Below are 17,927 nucleotides of genomic sequence, written 5' to 3'. Positions count from 1 at the left end.
AGATCACAGGTTCTCCTTGTCGCTCCTGGTGGGTGAGGGGAGGTTCTTCTGGGGGGAGAGAGACCGGTGAGGGGAGGTTCTCCTGGTCGGTCCTGGTGGGAGAGAGACCGGTGAGAGGAGGTTCTTCTGGTCCTGGTGGGAGAGAGACCGGTGAGAGGAGGTTCTTCTGGTCCTGGTGGGAGAGAGACCGGTGGGAGGAGGTTCTCCTGGTCCTGGTGGGAGAGAGACTGGTGGGAGGAGGTTCTTCTGGTCCTGGTGGGAGAGAGACCGGTGGGAGGAGGTTCTTCTGGTCCTGGTGGGAGAGAGACCGGTGAGAGGAGGTTCTTCTGGTCCTGGGGGGAGAGAGACCGGTGGGAGGAGGTTCTCCTGGTCGGTCCTGGTGGGAGAGAGACCGGTGGGAGGAGGTTCTTCTGGTCCTGGTGGGAGAGAGACCGGTGGGAGGAGGTTCTCCTGGTCCTGGTGGGAGAGAGACCGGTGGGAGGAGGTTCTTCTGGTCCTGGTGGGAGAGAGACCGGTGGGAGGAGGTTCTTCTGGTCCTGGTGGGAGAGAGACCGGTGGGAGGAGGTTCTCCTGGTCCTGGTGGGAGAGAGACCGGTGGGAGGAGGTTCTCCTGGTCCTGGTGGGAGAGAGACCGGTGGGAGGAGGTTCTTCTGGTCCTGGGGGGAGAGAGACCGGTGGGAGGAGGTTCTTCTGGTCCTGGTGGGAGAGAGACCGGTGGGAGGAGGTTCTTCTGGTCCTGGTGGGAGAGAGACCGGTGGGAGGAGGTTCTTCTGGTCCTGGTGGGAGAGAGACCGGTGGGAGGAGGTTCTTCTGGTCCTGGTGGGAGAGAGACCGGTGGGAGGAGGTTCTTCTGGTCCTGGTGGGAGAGAGACCGGTGGGAGGAGGTTCTCCTGGTCGGTCCTGGGGGGAGAGAGACCGGTGAGAGGAGGTTCTCCTGGTGGGAGAGAGACCGGTGGGAGGAGGTTCTTCTGGTCCTGGTGGGAGAGAGACCGGTGGGAGGAGGTTCTTCTGGTCCTGGTGGGAGAGAGACCGGTGGGAGGAGGTTCTTCTGGTCCTGGTGGGAGAGAGACCGGTGGGAGGAGGTTCTTCTGGTCCTGGTGGGAGAGAGACCGGTGGGAGGAGGTTCTTCTGGTCCTGGTGGGAGAGAGACCGGTGGGAGGAGGTTCTTCTGGTCCTGGTGGGAGAGAGACCGGTGGGAGGAGGTTCTCCTGGTCCTGGTGGGAGAGAGACCGGTGGGAGGAGGTTCTCCTGGTCGGTCCTGGGGGGAGAGAGACCGGTGAGAGGAGGTTCTCCTGGTCCTGGTGGGAGAGAGACCGGTGGGAGGAGGTTCTCCTGGTCGGTCCTGGGGGGAGAGAGACCGGTGGGAGGAGGTTCTCCTGGTCGGTCCTGGGGGGAGAGAGACCGGTGGGAGGTGATGGAGGAGGAGGTTTTGTCGATGGAGAGGGTGAGTGAGGAGGAGGAGGAGGGAGAGGTCACCACTGTTGGAGGTAGGATGGTCTGTCTGACTGTCTGCCTGTCTGTCTGTTGTCTACGGGGAATGGGTTAACCTAGTGATGGTTAGTGCGTGGCACTTGGTTCTATGAACGTCCTTACTGTACCCACAGAGATATAGTGTTGTTTCTCTTTCTAAAGACTAATGGACTCATTGTAAAACGCTCTGGGTTAAAGCGTCTGCTAAACGCCCTGAATATAAATGTGAAATCACAGACACTCTGTAAATCACAGACACTCTGTAAATCACAGACACTCTGTAAATCACAGACACTCTGTAAATCACAGACACTCTGTAAATCCGGTCAGGGGTTCCATGGAGCCGTGATGGAGGTACTTAACGAGCTCCCTTAATAAGCAAAGCACTTTAAGTCAATTCAATTACTGGAAATAGAGTGACTATAAAGTGAGTGGGACTGACCATAGGTCAGCTCTGGGTCCATCGAGGCCATGTGACCCAGAATGTCTTCAGGTCAGCTCTGGGGGTCAGGGGACTGGTCTGTTGTTGTTTGAATCTGATTGGTTTAAGTGAGTCCTGCACGGTTTGATTCTCCCCTCTGCCTTTGAACGGAGCTGGTATTGCTGGGTTTTTAAAATGAGATGGAATTATTATTTTGCCTAATACTTTTGGCTTTTATGTTGTTTTTTGAGGCATTCACTCTCACCCACTCACTCACTCACCCGCACACACAAATATGTATGCATTCAAGCATGTACAGTCAGGCCTACACACACACAAACACGCACACACACACACACACACACACACACATACTGGGTGTGTCTTTGCGTTCTGACCTTTAGTTTATGACCCCTCCAGCGCTCGGTAGATCTAATTATTAACCGACTTTACAGAGGAATCAGGCCATAAAACCACCTCTGAGGCCTCTGATTGGTTCACAGGGCAGGCTCCGAGGCCTCTGATTGGCCCACAGGGCAGGCTGGCCACTGATTGGTTTGTGGAAGTGGTTTTTAGTTTCACCTGTGATTCATTCGCAGCACGCAGAGAAACACATGGGATATTAATCTGTGATTGACTGGCTGGCTGACTGACTGGTTATCTAACTGAATGACAGACTGGTTGTCTGTCTTACTGACTGACTGAATGATTTTCTGACTTAGTGAGTGTCTGACTGATTATCTGACTGAGTGTCTGACCAATTATCCAACTAAGTGACTGAGTGGTTGTCTGACTGGTCTTACTGTCTGACTGGTTGTCTTACTGACTGGTAATCCGATTTACTGGTAATCCGACAGAGTGACTGTTGTCTGACTGATTGGTTGTCTGACTGACTGACTGGTGGTCTGACTGACTGGTTGTCTTACTGACTGACTGGTAATCCGACTGAGTGACTGTTGTCTGACTGATTGGTTGTCTGACTGACTGACTGGTGGTCTGACTGAGTGACTGTTGTTTGACTGACTGGTTGTTTGACTGAGGACCATGTGGTGAACCAGTGGACCGCTGGTCCTGTAGGAGCAGTCATGATGGGCTGCCTGGGCTTCTGTTCCGGACCAGGAGAGCAGAGGGGGTCTAGTCCCATCGGGGTCCCGGGTCCAGGTGAGTCTACACCTGGTCTCTCTGTCTGTCTGTCTGTCTGTCTCTCTCTCCGTCCCTCTCTCCACTAACCACATAATAGCGCTTCACTTCTGACAGCCAGTTCTTCAGAGAGGCTGCGTTGCCGTAGTTACGGAGAGATGGATGAACAGAGAAAGTTCATCAGCGCTTTGGAGATGCTTTCAGAGAGTCCCATCGCCTCATTCTCCTTTCCTCTTCCAGTCTGTGCTGGGTTCTTATTTACACACTGAGGGCGCACTCACACTAGGCCATCTGTACCGTACTCAAGTACGTTTGCCCCCTAAAGTCTAGATCATTTGGCTAGTGAGAGAGGTGTGCTCAGGCCAGTGCTGTATTCCAATATCCATACTATCAGTACCCACTTTACTTAGTTTGACTAGGGCGTTCCAATTAAGATCGGGCGAAAATGAGTGTATTGAAAGAACCCGGATGGTGTACTCAAAACGGTCAAACCTTGGAGTGTGGGAAAATGCACACTTTTCGTACTCAACGACAGCCATCTGAGCTACGTAGCAGGAAGAGGCGGAGCCAGGCTGAGCCAACGTCGGCGCATTTTCCACATAGCCTGCATTAATGGAGTAATTTTGTCTTTTTTTTCCTTTCATAGCTTTTTATTCACCTTATTACGCCCGTAAACAAGGGGGGCGCCATATTGGTTCCATTTTGTGTTCGATCTTCCGGTTGAGCAACTCTGTCCGTTATCTTACAGTGAAACAATACCTTAGCAATTTTAGTCAAGATGACCAGCATTGTTTGTTCCGTGCGGGGCTGCCATAACAACTGGAGTAAAAGACGGGTGTCCTTGCAAAAATACTGTGTTGTACACGGGAAAACGAGGGCAGAATGTTGTGGGGCAACCTTCAATCTTCATCCTCCGCCATCCAGCGATGAGGACCGGCGTATGTGGCTAAAGGCGCTAGATTTGAAGAACCCTCCGAAAAATCCCTACGTCTTTTCTTTTCATTTTGTGGACGCAGACCATCAGACCAATACCCATACCCCGAGAAATGGTTGGGATATGTTTTTCCTCCGGCGAAAAAGGCTCGTCGGATGCTTGTGAGGCTCCAAGGTAAGATAACATTTTAGCGCTAACAGCTATCAATATCGCTAGTCGTTAGCCAGCTAGTGTCTAATGAGTATGATCAGCATATACCCGTAACTATGCCTTGGCTTGACCTCAATAAATAAACAGCATTACAACATAAGATCAGGTCAAGGCTTTCTAATTTGATGTCCAGGACTGGTTATGTTGAAAGGCAGCAAAATGAATAACCTTATCGTTGATAAGTTACTGATGTCTGATGCTGTTATTTCTACAGAACCCTAAACCAGCTCTGCAATCCAGGAGACTGATGGGATGACACCCCGTGATGCTTCTACACAGGGGGAGTATACATTCATGGAAGATCACATCTATGCTGTCAGTGACTCACTCCATTGTCCTCTCCTCCATGACCAGGCAACACAGTGTCCTGAACAACATCTTGTACACACCGAACTTCTCCGGAATGATCGGCTGTGTCTACTGTACACTGGGTTGTCAGTGGATGCCTTTGAGGCTTTATCCGACGACCTGAAAGAAGGATGCAGCATCTCTCAGCTACATCCCAAGGATCAACTGTTGATGACCCTGATGAAGCTTCGGCTGAACCTATTGCAGGACGACATCGCAGAGAGGTTCAGAGTGTCTCAGTCTGTGGACAGTAGGATAATCTCTCAGTGGCTGGACTTCATGGAGAAGATGAGGTGCTATGTTCCATGGCTACCCAGGGAAACGATCCAGGCAACGATGCCACAGAGCTTCAAGGAACATTATCCATTAACCACATGCGTAATCGACTGTTCTCAGACCCCTCTTCAGAAGGCTCACAATCTGGACTCAAGAGGCGTGTCTTACAGTCATTACTATGGACATAATACAACAACATCAAGTTACTCATAGCTATTGCACCATGTGGTTTGATTATGTTTATCTCTCCAGCATATGGTGGGAGATGCAGTGACAAGTTCATCACAGAAAACTCAGGGTTTCTGGAGTATCTGCGTCCAGGTGATGAGGTGATGGCCGACCGAGGATTTGTTATCCAAGGTCTTCTGTTTGAATGTAAAGTCAAGCTCGTCCTGCCAGCTTTCACTAGAAGAGGCCTTCCCTTGTCCGAAGAAGACATCACCAACACGAGGCGCATAGCCAACGTCCGAGTGCACGTTGAGAGGGCCATACGCCGCCTGAAGAACTACAGAATAGTCTCTCAAACAGTGTCCATTAACCTTGCCCCGAATTTTGACAAGATTCTGAGAGTCTGCAGGTCTATGTAATCTTTGTTGGGACATTATACAAGAAGATGAGGAATAAGATGTTCAATCAGTTACAAGTTCAATCAGTTGTAATGGTTACATGGTTAAAATGGTTTCTATTGTTGTTTATATTGTTAATTTTTACAAATCTATACCAAACTTTAACTGATATCTGTATCTTTAAACTTGAAACATTTGAGGCATTTGCTAAATCCTTTAATGATTGAGTTAATGCTTTGACATAATACTAAAAACTAGCAGAGAAATAGTCCCCCAAAGACGTTGACGTCGCTTAGCAACCGAAGACGCTGGGGTTGACAAGTTACCTGACTACTACCCATGTAAGTGAACGGAGCGTTCCACGGCATTGAGAAGACCCGTGCAATAAAGGCCTATAATATTTCTGTTTATGGCATAGATTTCTCCTCAGATTAGGCCAATAATGCAATGATTAAAAAAACACAAACGCTCGATCAAAGGCCCAGCCCGACCCGGCTCGAGGATAGTGGGGGAAAATATCTCACGCGCGTAGTAGGGTTAGGGTTAGGGTTAGGGTTAACCCTAACCCTAACCCTAACCCTAACCCTACCTTTAGTCTTGGTGTGCTGGACTGACTGGGGTTGACTGCAGCTTTCAAAAAGAAATATTCCTCCTTCTCGGTCTTGTAATGCAAAACACGACCGACCATTCCACTATGTAAATATTGATACGCCTCGGTGCTCTTATAATTTTTCATGGCCGACCCATCGACGCCCACCGACAGCACTAAATAATTAAAAATATCCCCATGTCACCTGAGGCCACCGCCGCATGTCATCCACCCACTCGGAGGAGTTCATTAACCTCGGGTGGCGAAGAACAATCCCTCCATCCGAACTTTTGACATGGTTTTTTGTCTCTACCCACGTTAGCCTCTCCATCTTAATTCGCCGGGTATTTCAATGTAGCTATCTAGCCGTAGCTAGCCGACCGGAAGTTTCAACACAAAGCGGAAGACAAAAACATTTAAAAAGGGGCGTGGCGGAATAAGGCGAATAGCTACTATGCGTAAAGAGTTCACCGTTCAAAGCAATAGTATCCGTCTGCGTCCTGCAAGACGGAGGCGTGACTTGTAGTAGGCGTGACTTGTAGTAGGAGGCGTGTCTTGTACTTTTCTAAATCACGGAAGTAGGAGGCGTGTCTAGTAGTTTTCTAAATCGCGGAAGTGATCTGTATGTAGCAGTGGTGCGCGGGTACACAAATGACCGCAACTCGGACCTCAAATAATAAGCCTTATATAAAAATAATTCACCCGACCCGCTCATTTAAAAATATGCTCTTGATTAGCTTAATCATAGCCTTACTGGCTCACGTGACATACCCGAGTCATATGCATTTAAGAAAAGAAGCCTATTGCAATTTTACAATGACATCTAGCCTATTGCATAGAGCAGTTTAACGTGGGGAACCTGCTTAAGTTAAGCCTACTTTATCCCTTTATACCTTCAACAAAAAGACAGCAGATTAATAATTTAAAGAATTGTATTGAATACATTTCGGTTAACCACAATGGACTTTAATCGTCGTATTATTTTCAAGTTTTCCAAAAAAACAATTGCATGTCCTCCTAATACTCAAACTTAAATAGAAAAGGATCCATAACTTCATGCTTTTCTTTAGCAATTAAGGTGTCACCCAGTGGCGGATTGGCCGTCGGGAGCACCGGGACGTTTCCCGGTGGCCTGATGGTCCTCCTGGCCTGACTTGAACAGTCACCGGACTGAGTGACTGACGCCCGGGCCAATCAAATCGATCCATCTAGTTACGTAATAACGCCGCTCGGCGACCTGTCGGCGTAACACAACAACCAATTAGCTCCGCTGTCTTCATTAGTCGAGAGAAATGGAGAGTCAGAAAAAGAGGAAAGGTGGAGCAGAGAGAGAGAGGGACAGAAAACGTAAAGCCCTCGCCACAGACGGAGCAAAATGTTGCAAAATAAGTGACATGTTCACCAGAAGGGAAGGTCAGTCAAAAACGATCATCGCCAATCGTTTAATCATAACAATGGCGGCGGCAAGCAGTAGTAGCGGGAGCACAGAGGCTCCAACAGCAAAAAAAAACACGACTGAGGTGTTCAAAAGTGTGGGATTTTTTCACTCTCAACGCTCCCAACAAGGTGGTTATTTGCAGACTATGCAAATTTACATTAGCGTACCACAACAGCACTACGGCAATGCACGAGCATTTAAAAAGAAAACACCCGGGAGCTCTGGTTCAGGATGGCCGCAAACCACCGCAAGTTCTGTTGATTTTCCCCCTTCCCCGACCTGGAATCTTCGTTTATCAAGCAGTCGCAGTAGTATACCAAAGATAAAAGTTCGTATGTTTATTAATATTAATATTCTAATATATTAGAATATTTATTAATAATATTTGGACCATTTAATGTCTTCATTCCTTTATATGGTATAAAACTCGGCCAAAAACTCGGGTTTGTTTACCAGCGTTGCTATGGTGACCGGTCTTGCGTGTTCCAACGGTTTATTAGGTATCTAAGCTGTCTAATCACTTCATTCACTGCCTCTTCCGTGGTCATTACAATATTATGAAATATGAATAGACTTTGTCGGGTTCGGATTGTATACTCTGGTGAAAAGAGAACTTTTGTCATGTTAAAAAAAAGAAAAGAAAGTCGTTCGATTAGTCGACTAATCGAAAAAATAATCGCTAGATTAGTCGTTAGAAAAATAATCTTTTGGGACAGCTATAGTGCTTTTTGAGGATGAGCTATCAGTTTTTATTACACGAAGAAGACATGCGATAATAGGAATTAAATGGCGAAGCGAAAGACGCGCTAATACCAATTACTAAGGAACGGAAAAGGCTAGAAACAAACTTTTTTTCTAGAAGAAAGAAGAGATCCTACTATTTCTTATGGTGGTTTCAGAGTTTACAACACAGCCCCCTCCACACACAAACACATACACACACTGACACAGGCACACGGCCCGACAATCAATCCAGAATACCTAGACATGAATGAAAAATATGTTGCATAATGTTTGAGCCACTACAGGATAGTTTATACATGCTGAAATAATAAAGCATTATTAAATACAGCTAGCTTTTTTGTTTACTCTTAATCTATTAGGCTGCAGCTTTGTGGCAGTTTTCTTTATTGTAATTCTGCACCATAAATGATAGTTTGACTATCATAATAATATATACAGGCTCTATATGGTATGACTATAACCTTTATAGGCTGTGTTCACAGACACCTGTCTTTCTGGTTTGTGTGTGCAATACACATTGTTTGAATGTAAACAGCAGTGCAATAAACTTAAAACATGGCCTGCTCTTGGGTTTTTCCTTGCAAAGGTGGAGAAGGAACCAGCAGCAGCACTGGTACCCCAAGTGCTCCTGCAGAACTGGAGAGTGTTGGTACACAGTCAGAAACAGAGCAGGACCTCCCAGGTACCACTTAAGAGCACACAGAGTATGCTTTTAGATTAATAGGTGATTTATTAATGAAACTATCAGTAAGAGTGTAATCAGGAAGAAAACAATTGATGACTGCATAATATGTAATACAAGTTTAGAATCAGGCTATACTTGTCAATCTCATTCTGCAGAGCAACCAGACGTTGAAGTTGAGGAAGAGGGAGAGAGAGAGACAGGTTCAGAGTCCAGCACAGGAGAAAATGAAAGGGAGAAAACAGAACATTCATTTGATTATTTTGCCCGTCCTCAGCCCAAGGACTATGACTTATTTTTTAAGAACCACCCAAAACAAACCACTCAAAGAATCATCCCTAATGTATTCAATTCCAAAGATGGCACCAACAGAAAATGGCGGACATACAATGAGGGAACTCACTCCTTGTTCTGTTCAATATGTCTAGCATTTGCAAAACCCTCTGCCAGTGAAAGTACATTTGCCAAAGGAGGGATGCATGATTGAAAACATGCCCATCAGAGGGTACAGGAGCATGAGAGAAGCAAGACTCACAGAGAGAGTGCAGAAGCCTTTTTTCTCAGAGCCAGCAGGGCAGACATTTGTAGCCTTTTGAGTGACAAACAAATGTCTATTCAAAGAGAGCAGATCAGAAAGAGGAGGCAGGTCATGGAACGTGTCATAAATGTAGTAAAAGTTATCGGTAAATGTGGGCTTAGCTACAGAGGACACAGCCAAGAAGCTGCGTATTTATTGGAAAACATCGCCAGCAACCATGGCAACTTTCTTGAACTAATTTTGTTGCTGAGCAAATATGATGTCTGCCTACAAGAGCACGTTAAGGATTGTATTGAGAAGAGTAAAAAACAGATGGGAAGTAAAGGAAGAGGGTCATTGGTAACAATGATGTCCAAAACGTCAGTAAATAAAGTTATTGAAGTCATCAGGTCATTGATTCAGCAGACAATTGCTGTTGAAGTGAAAAGGGCAGGGATGTTCTCTGTACAACTGGACACAACACAGGATTTGACATCCAAAGACCAATGTGCAGTAGTTCTGCGATATGTCACTACTGTTGTCCATGAGACTCATTGCTGTCCTTGACTGTGAGTCATCAACTGGACAGTACTTTGTGGACCTTGTAAAAGAGACACTCGCAAAGATGGACATAGACATCAAACATTGCATTGGCAATGCAACAGATGGAGCAGCTAATATGCAGGGAAAATACAGAGGCTTCTCTGCATTGATTACAGAAGTATCTCCCAACCAAGTCCACATTTGGTGTTACTCACACATCCTAAATCTTGTGCTGAGTGACACCACTCGGGTTGTTGTTGTTGCAAGCGAATCCCTTTTCTGTCTCCTGAACGACATTGCAGTGTTAATTCGAGACTCCTATAAGCGCATGCACCTATGGGAGGAAACCACTGAGGACAAGAGACGCAGGCGGCTAGGTGTCATTGGTGAAACACGCTGGTGGGCTAAAGATGAAGCATTGAAGAAAGTCTTCGGAGGCTTTGCAAAGCCCAACCAGGAACTCTACACAGATGTCATCATCACTATGGAGAAAATTTAAAAGGACATGACCATAAAACCTTGTATCCGAAGCAAGGCCCAAGGGTACAAAGATGCTCTGCTAAGGTATGAGACGATTCTCACAGCTGAGATTTATCTCAGGATCTTTGAGAACACATCCCCTCTCTCGAAATATTTGCAAACAAGTGGGATAGATTTTGTGACAGCACAACACCTAGTGACTGGAACAGAGGATAATCTGAGAAGGTATGCAAGAGACTTTCAGAGTGTGAAGAAGGCAGCAGACAACTTTGTTGAGTGGGCCAATGGCATTCTGGAAGAACAGCAGAACTGTGATGCTGAAGCTCAAACTGCTCTGCCAGAGAAGAGAACAAAAAAAAAGAAGAGAAGGTCAGGTGAATTGGCAGAAGATGACCTCATTGCTAATGCTGACAAAAATTATGAAATCAAAATCCACAATGTGATACTGGACACTGTTGTGGAAAGTATCCACCATCGTTATGCAGCAAATGCAGTGCTCTGTGCAGATGTCTCCTGCATGGATCCTAAACGCTTTCCTGAAATCAGAGAAAAGGGCATTCCAAACACAGCCATGAAGGAGCTCAGCAAATGCTTGTTGAAATTTGATGACCGTGCCACTGTTGAAGCATTGCAGGCTGAACTGACCAGCCTTGCACAACACTGGGAAAGACTCAAACAATCACTACAAGAGGAGTACAACACCAGGGCTGCCACCACCAGTGATGACTCTGGAGAGGATCTTGATGAAAGTGTGGAGTTTGTGAGCACAAGTTTTTCAACCTGTGAAAACTGCCTGGTATGCTGCTATTTACTCCTGTCACAGTACAATCTGCTCACAGATGCATATCATATCATTGGTTTGGGCTACAAGTTCATCCTCACACTATCAGTCTCACAGGTGGCCTGTGAGAGGACCTTCTCTACTCTGAAACTTGTGAAGAATCGCCTGAGAACCTCTCTCAATCAAGAGAACTTAGAAGCATTCATGCTGATGGCAACAGAGAAGGAGATTCTAATGGCACTTGACAAAGATGACATTATTGACAAGATGGCAGAGAGCAGTGAGCTACTGCGCTGGTTTACTAGGGATAATCGCTGACTGGTTACTCTTAGTGATCTACTCTATTGACACTAATGAGTGAATATTGTATTCTAAGTTCTTCTTTGTTGTTCTTGCATTGTTGCTTGTTAAATTTAAAGAAATTAATATATTCCAGTTTTGATAAATGTTTTATATGTTTGATGCTTGAAAGTAAAGTTAATTATTGAACATCCAAGCTAGTATTTGTCTCTCTTTTTACAAATATAGGCCCATTGTTTTGTGTGTCTTGCCTTGTACATTTGTGTATCCTATGGCTGCTGTCCTCAATAGTTTTTGAGTATTCATCCATTGCTATAACATTTGAAAACAGGGTTTTCAATGAAAATCATATATTCAAATAGATAACTCATCGGTCACTCCTAAATCTCTTTTAACTATCAAATAGTGTTAGAATACACAACTAGAGGTATGGTGGTCTGCATGAGAAGGGTGGCCTGGAATGGTATCAAATTCCCGGCCTGAATTATTGTCCCAGTCCGCCACTGGTGTCACCCTTTTCTATGTAGTTCTGTAGGGATTGTGCAGCCTCGCTGTCTTCCATGCCAAGGAAGCGCGGCACCTGGACCACACCATTGAAGAGGTTCTGTTCCTTCATCTGTTTTAGCCACTTGCTTGCTTCCTGCATGTTTTGAATATCCGGCATGAGATAGAAAACAATGAATTAAAATAAATATAACTGATAGAAACAAGACAAGAACAATGTCACTAACAGGAGGATGGTTATGAGAAAGCCTTCATATTACAGCTCACATTACAAACCTTCATTTCATATATATTTTCCGGTCTTCAATAGATGGATTCCTCAGCTACATCATCACTGTTGCACTGTGCAAACTCGGGGCAGAAAGAAGCAAGCAACATCTACTAGCCTGTACAGTATAGAGTGTTTTGTGACTGTTCAGTGTGCATCTCAAACGTGTGCATCTCAAACGTGGCAGGTCGTAAAGTAATGTAAACATAGCTAGCGCCTTAGAAAGCAGCTTTCACCTTAAAGTCAAATAACTAGATAGACAAAGGCTCAAATATGCAAAAGGTACGTTTGGGAATATGTTGAGGGTGTGTCTGCAAGCCTTCCTGGCTACAGACGGGGGATTAGTAATCCACTTCTTTTTACTTACCGACATGATCTTAACTTCAGACTTCGACTTCAAGGAAGAGGTCGCATAATGTGTGAACTGTGATTTACACTTTTTTTTTTTTTTTACCGCGAAAAGAGGAAGACCTTGCGTGGACCGCGATTTAGAAAAGTACAAGACACGCCTCCTCCTACTACAAGTTACGCCTCCGCCTTGCAGGACGCAGACAGACCCTACCCGTTCAAAGCGGGATAATTATTTTTGGGAGGAGCCCCGGCGGCAGTCGCGATCGTAACTTCCGGTTAGTGCACCACTGAGTTTTTGATGTGGAATGTCACTGACTTCTGAAAATCAGCGCACTTAGTAAATGCGGATAGTGTAGGCCTACTACGTTTAAGTGTACTCATGGAAGTATGGCTATCGGAACACAGCACAGGGTGCAGATGCTAATGAGCCGACACTCGCACACGGACAGATACGCAACCTGAGCTGGATGACGTATAGTCCATGCGACCCTTCTACCCCATTAAACAATAAACATTGCGGCAAGCGGTTCAGGAGTGGATTCACATTGGTGCTATTAACGAAGTTGAGTGTTTCATCAAAATTCCGACCGTTCGTCACGGCACGGGCTTCCTTGGTTCACTGGAGAAGGCGGGGCTGCGCACGGAGTCTAGACCTCTTAGAATAATTTGCATGCACCCAAATGTTTTTATTTTTTTATTTATGAAGACACACGCATGCAAGAATAAGTTCAAGTCTGAGTGTAGGCTAAAAACGCGATTAAAATTAAAGTGCAAAAACTGCAACACATTCTTTCTTTTGCTGACCACTTGTTTTTTATCCTGACAAAAGCCTTTGAGGACAGTTCCTCTGCGTCTCTCTCGTAGATCGCACCACCTTTCAACGTATCTGTTTACTACGACTGCATCACCTTTTCTCACATGGAGAAAACGTGCGTAAAACGGCTCCAAATAAGCAACAAAGTGGCAATTGTGTGCACTGTGTTGTTCTCCATTGTTGTTCTACTAAGCAGCAGAGGCTTGGTGAAGGCGTGTTACGATGTGACGAGTACAAGAGGCAAACGTACTCCGTCTCAGTTGAGATTGCCTAGTTTAAGCACAGGCCAGCGCACAGCGGGGGGGGTGGACACACACAGACACACACTCACAGGCACAATTACACACACATACACAGGCACAAAAACACACACACATGCAGATAACACAAAGGAAAAGGGCGTAGAGTTCTGTAATTGCCGTATCAAATAAAAGAACACAGAGAAAAAGGGAGGGAGAGAGAGAGAGAGAAAGAGGGAGAGAGAGAGAGAGAAAGAGACAGGGAGAGAGAGAGAGACAGGGAGAGAGAGACAGACAGGGAGAGAGACAGACAGGGAGAGAGAGAGACAGGGAGAGAGAGACTCTCTTGTGTGTTGGTCACAACGCCCCAGAGAGGGAGAGAGAGAGGAGGTGCACTATGGGCATCCCGGAAAGAGACAGGGGTCCGAGGCGATGGGGGGCTCTGGAGCAGGGAGACCCGGGGCGGGCCAGGCTCCGGGTTGGGCGGGCCAGGAGGAGGGGGCGGGCCCGGGCGGTGGCCGTCCCCCTGGGGGAGATGAAGAGCTTCTACCGATACTCCAGCTGCTGCACGCGGCTTCACAGTGAGTGATGACTGGTGGAGTGACGACTGGCTGACTGACTGGTGGAGTGACGACTGGCTGACTGACTGACTGGTAGAGTGATGACTGGCTGACTGACTGGTAGAGTGACGACTGGCTGACTGACTGGTGGAGTGACGACTGGCTGACTGACTGACTGGTAGAGTGATGACTGGCTGACTGACTGGTAGAGTGACGACTGGCTGACTGACTGACTAACTGACTAACTGGTAGAGTGTCGACTGGCTGACTGTCTGACTGACTGACTGACTGGTAGAGTGTCGACTGGCTGACTGTCTGACAGAGTAACGACTGGCTGACTGTCTGACAGAGTAACGACTGGCTGACTGACTGGTGGAGTGACGACTGGCTGACTGACTGACTGGTAGAGTGATGACTGGCTGACTGACTGGTAGAGTGACGACTGGCTGACTGACTGACTGACTGACTAACTGGTAGAGTGTCGACTGGCTGACTGTCTGACTGACTGACTGACTGGTAGAGTGACGACTGGCTGACTGTCTGACAGAGTAACGACTGGCTGACTGACTGGTAGAGTGACGACTGGCTGACTGACTGGTAGAGTGACGACTGGCTGACTGTCTGACTGACTGACTGACTGGTAGAGTGTCGACTGGCTGACTGTCTGACTGAATGACTGACTGGTAGAGTGACGACTGGCTGACTGACTGGTAGAGTGACGACTGGCTGACTGACTGACTGGTAGAGTGACGACTGGCTGACTGACTGACTGGTAGAGTGACGACTGGCTGACTGACTGATGACTGACTGACAGAGTGATGACTGGTTGTCTGACTGTCTGACTGAGTGAGGACTGGTTGTCTGACTGACTGACTGAGTGAGGACTGGTTGGCTGACTGGCTGCTGGAATGGCTTACTGAGTGATGACCGTATGACTGACTGTCTGACTTGTATCCTGTGTACTTAAGGTGGTGTGGTGGTGGAGGAGTTATTAATGGGTGAGGCTGTTTAATGATGTAATGAGGCTGAGGAGGATGTGTGTGAGTGTGTGTGTCTGTGTGTGTGTGTGTGTGTGTGTGTGTGTGTGTGAGCGTGTGCGTGTGTGTGTGTGTGTGCGTGTGCGTGTGTGTGTGTAGGTAGATGTTGTACATGAAGCTGTATGTTCTGCCGGTTTGCAGACAGGATGTGTCAACATGTGTGTCTGTGTTGTGTGTTTGTTTTATGAGTGAACCCCACACTGGAAGAGTCTGATGTTTATTTTTAGTGCGAGCTATTTCTGTACCCTGGTGCTGTGAGGAGCAGTGTGGGGAGTCGCTGAGAGAGACTTCCAGAGAGCAGTGTGGTGTGAGCATGAGCTCAGCTCAGGAGGCAGAGTGTGGAGGTGTCTCTGAGCGAGACGCCTCTCCCTGACCGCTCCTGGCCAGCTGGCTGTCGCCCTGAGCGGTCGACTCCGCCGTCGGGGTGGGAACGGGTGAATGTGACTTTAAACAAGAACAACATTAACACTAGCAAAACATGTATTCAACACATTTAATGTACGCACTTATTGTATGTTGTACGTCCTGGCACTTAATGTACGCAGTTATTGACCCACGTACACACACACAGATAGTCACACACACACACACGTGTCTCCTTCCTATCCGTCCTTAACACACCTCAGTTCCTTGTTTCCTAGTTCGTTCTTTCGTGACCTCTCCAGCAATATTTAAATCCAAAATAATGACTTCATATCTCCTTATTTGGTTTGTATGTAAAGTATGGTATGAACCAAGGGTGGTTTAACCTTAACAAATAACATCAACAACCCTATCATTGAGTCTTTCACTTTTCTTTTTTCTTTTTGTAATACTATTCTTACTATTAACTTATAATCGGCATAAACATGAAACTATAACGGTAATATTTATTAGGCAGACCCCCAATTCACCCACAGGAAGGCGCCATCTCCCAACTAAACCGATTTGTTATTCGATAAAACACCAACTTTATTTAGCTTTTTGTGCTATTTATGCGCTGCTTTATCTGAATGGCCTCCCCCTAAAACAATCTCCTGTCCCGCAATATAATAATAGTAATAATAATAATAATAATTATTATTATTATTATTATTATTATTGATCAGTTCATCATAATGAATCAAGTCAAGAAAATATATAATCATAAAAAACACAAATAATTGTGTGTGCTTGTGTGTGTGTATGTGCTCAAGATTCCCCTCTTTCACTGGCCCCCTCTGATTGGCCGTGTGCTTCAAAGGGGAACTTTAGCCCCTCCCACTCTGACCCCCCGGCCAGTGTCTGCGTGCTGATTGGCTCGCTCTGTCGTGTTGATTCTAAGAGAGATTCTCTCTCTCTCTCTCTCTCTCTCTCTCTCTCTCTCTCTCTCTCTCTCTCTCTCTCCCTCCCTCCCTCCAGTCCTCTCTCCCTCTCTCTCTCCCTCTCTCTCTCTATCTCTCTTTCTCTCTCTCTCTCCCTCTCTCGCTCTCCCTCTCTCTCTCTCTCTCTCTCTCTCTCTCTCTCTCTCTCTCTCTCTGTACCTGGGCTGTAACCAGAGTATGGCGGTGAAACTGAGCTCGTCCAGCCGAGCCCCACGCTCCATTGTGTCTGCGTGCGCGTGTATGTCTGTGTGTGTGCGTTAGTATCTGTGTGTGTGCGTTAGTGTCTGTGTGTGTGCGTTAGCGTATGTGTGTGTTAGTGTCTGTGTGTGTTAGTGTCTGTGTTTGTGTCTGTGCGTTAGTTTGCGTTTGTGTGTGTGCACGTTAGTCAGTGTCTGTGTGTGTGCGTTAGTGTCTATGTTTGTGCGTTAGTGTCTGTGTGTATCCGTGTGTGTCTGTGTGTGCACTTCAGAGGCATGCAGCGGCTTTGCAAGCCGTGGAGTGTGTTTCTGCGAGTCTGTGTGTGTGTGTATTAGTGTCTGTGTGTGTGTGTGTGTGTGTGTGTGTGTGTGTGTGTGTGTGTCAGTGACGAGCAGACAACTGTGTGAATGTGTGACGTGCCCGGCAGCTCCTCTGACACCGGGAAAGAGAGGAGAGGGGAGAGAGAGGACTCCCTCTTCTGAGTCGCTCCGAGGAGCACTTGTGGGCTGAGCTCTGAGCTGCTGCTGCTGCTAATCCTGGATCCCCTGGCTCGGTGATCCACTACCAGGGTCTGTGATCCACTACCTGGGTCTGTATTGAACTATCTGGCTCTGTGTTCCACTACCTGGGTCTGTGATCTACTACCAGGGTCTGGGGTCCACTACCTGGGTTTGTGATCCACTACCAGGGTTTGTGTTCCACTACCAGGGTCTGTGGTCCACTACCTGGGTCTGTGTTGGACTACCTGGGTCTGTGATCCACCACCTGGGTCTGTGTTGGACTACCTGGGTCTTTGATCCACTACCTGGGTCTGTGATCCACTACCAGGGTCTGTGATCCACTACCTGGGTCTGTGTTGGACTACCTGGGTCTGTGATCCACTACCTGGGTCTGTGATCCACTACCTGGGTCTGTGTTGGACTACCTGGGTCTGTGATCTACTACCAGGGTCTGTGATCTACTACCAGGGCCTGTGATCCACTACCAGGATCTTGGATGGACTCCCTGGGCCTGGGTCTGTGTTCTACTACCTGGGTCTGTGCTTGACTATCTGGCTCTGTGTTCTACTACCTGGGCTCGTGTTCCACTACCTGGGTCTGTGATCCACTATCTGGCTCTGTGTTCTACTACCTGGGCTCGTGTTCCACTACCTGGGTCTGTGATCCACTATCTG

At 47.0% G+C, this 17,927-nt stretch overlaps 1 protein-coding gene across 1 annotated transcript in view; it reads left to right on the top strand.

The window, feature by feature from the left end:
- Positions 1 to 2,976: 2,976 nt before the first annotated feature.
- The window catches only part of LOC307076973 (guanine nucleotide exchange factor DBS-like), a gene marked incomplete at its 5' end in the record, with an annotated part of 59,366 nt that continues 44,415 nt past the window's right edge, over positions 2,977 to 17,927 (top strand). The window contains 1 exon segment of the mRNA XM_079738205.1: positions 2,977 to 3,052. Coding sequence (XP_079594331.1) covers positions 2,977 to 3,052 — 76 coding nt within the window.

Source organism: Pollachius pollachius (assembly GCF_949987615.1).
Source record: "Pollachius pollachius genome assembly, chromosome: 6".
Taxonomy (NCBI): domain Eukaryota; kingdom Metazoa; phylum Chordata; class Actinopteri; order Gadiformes; family Gadidae; genus Pollachius; species Pollachius pollachius.
Note: the sequence above shows the minus strand (reverse complement) of the source record. Positions and strands in the feature narration are given on the sequence as shown.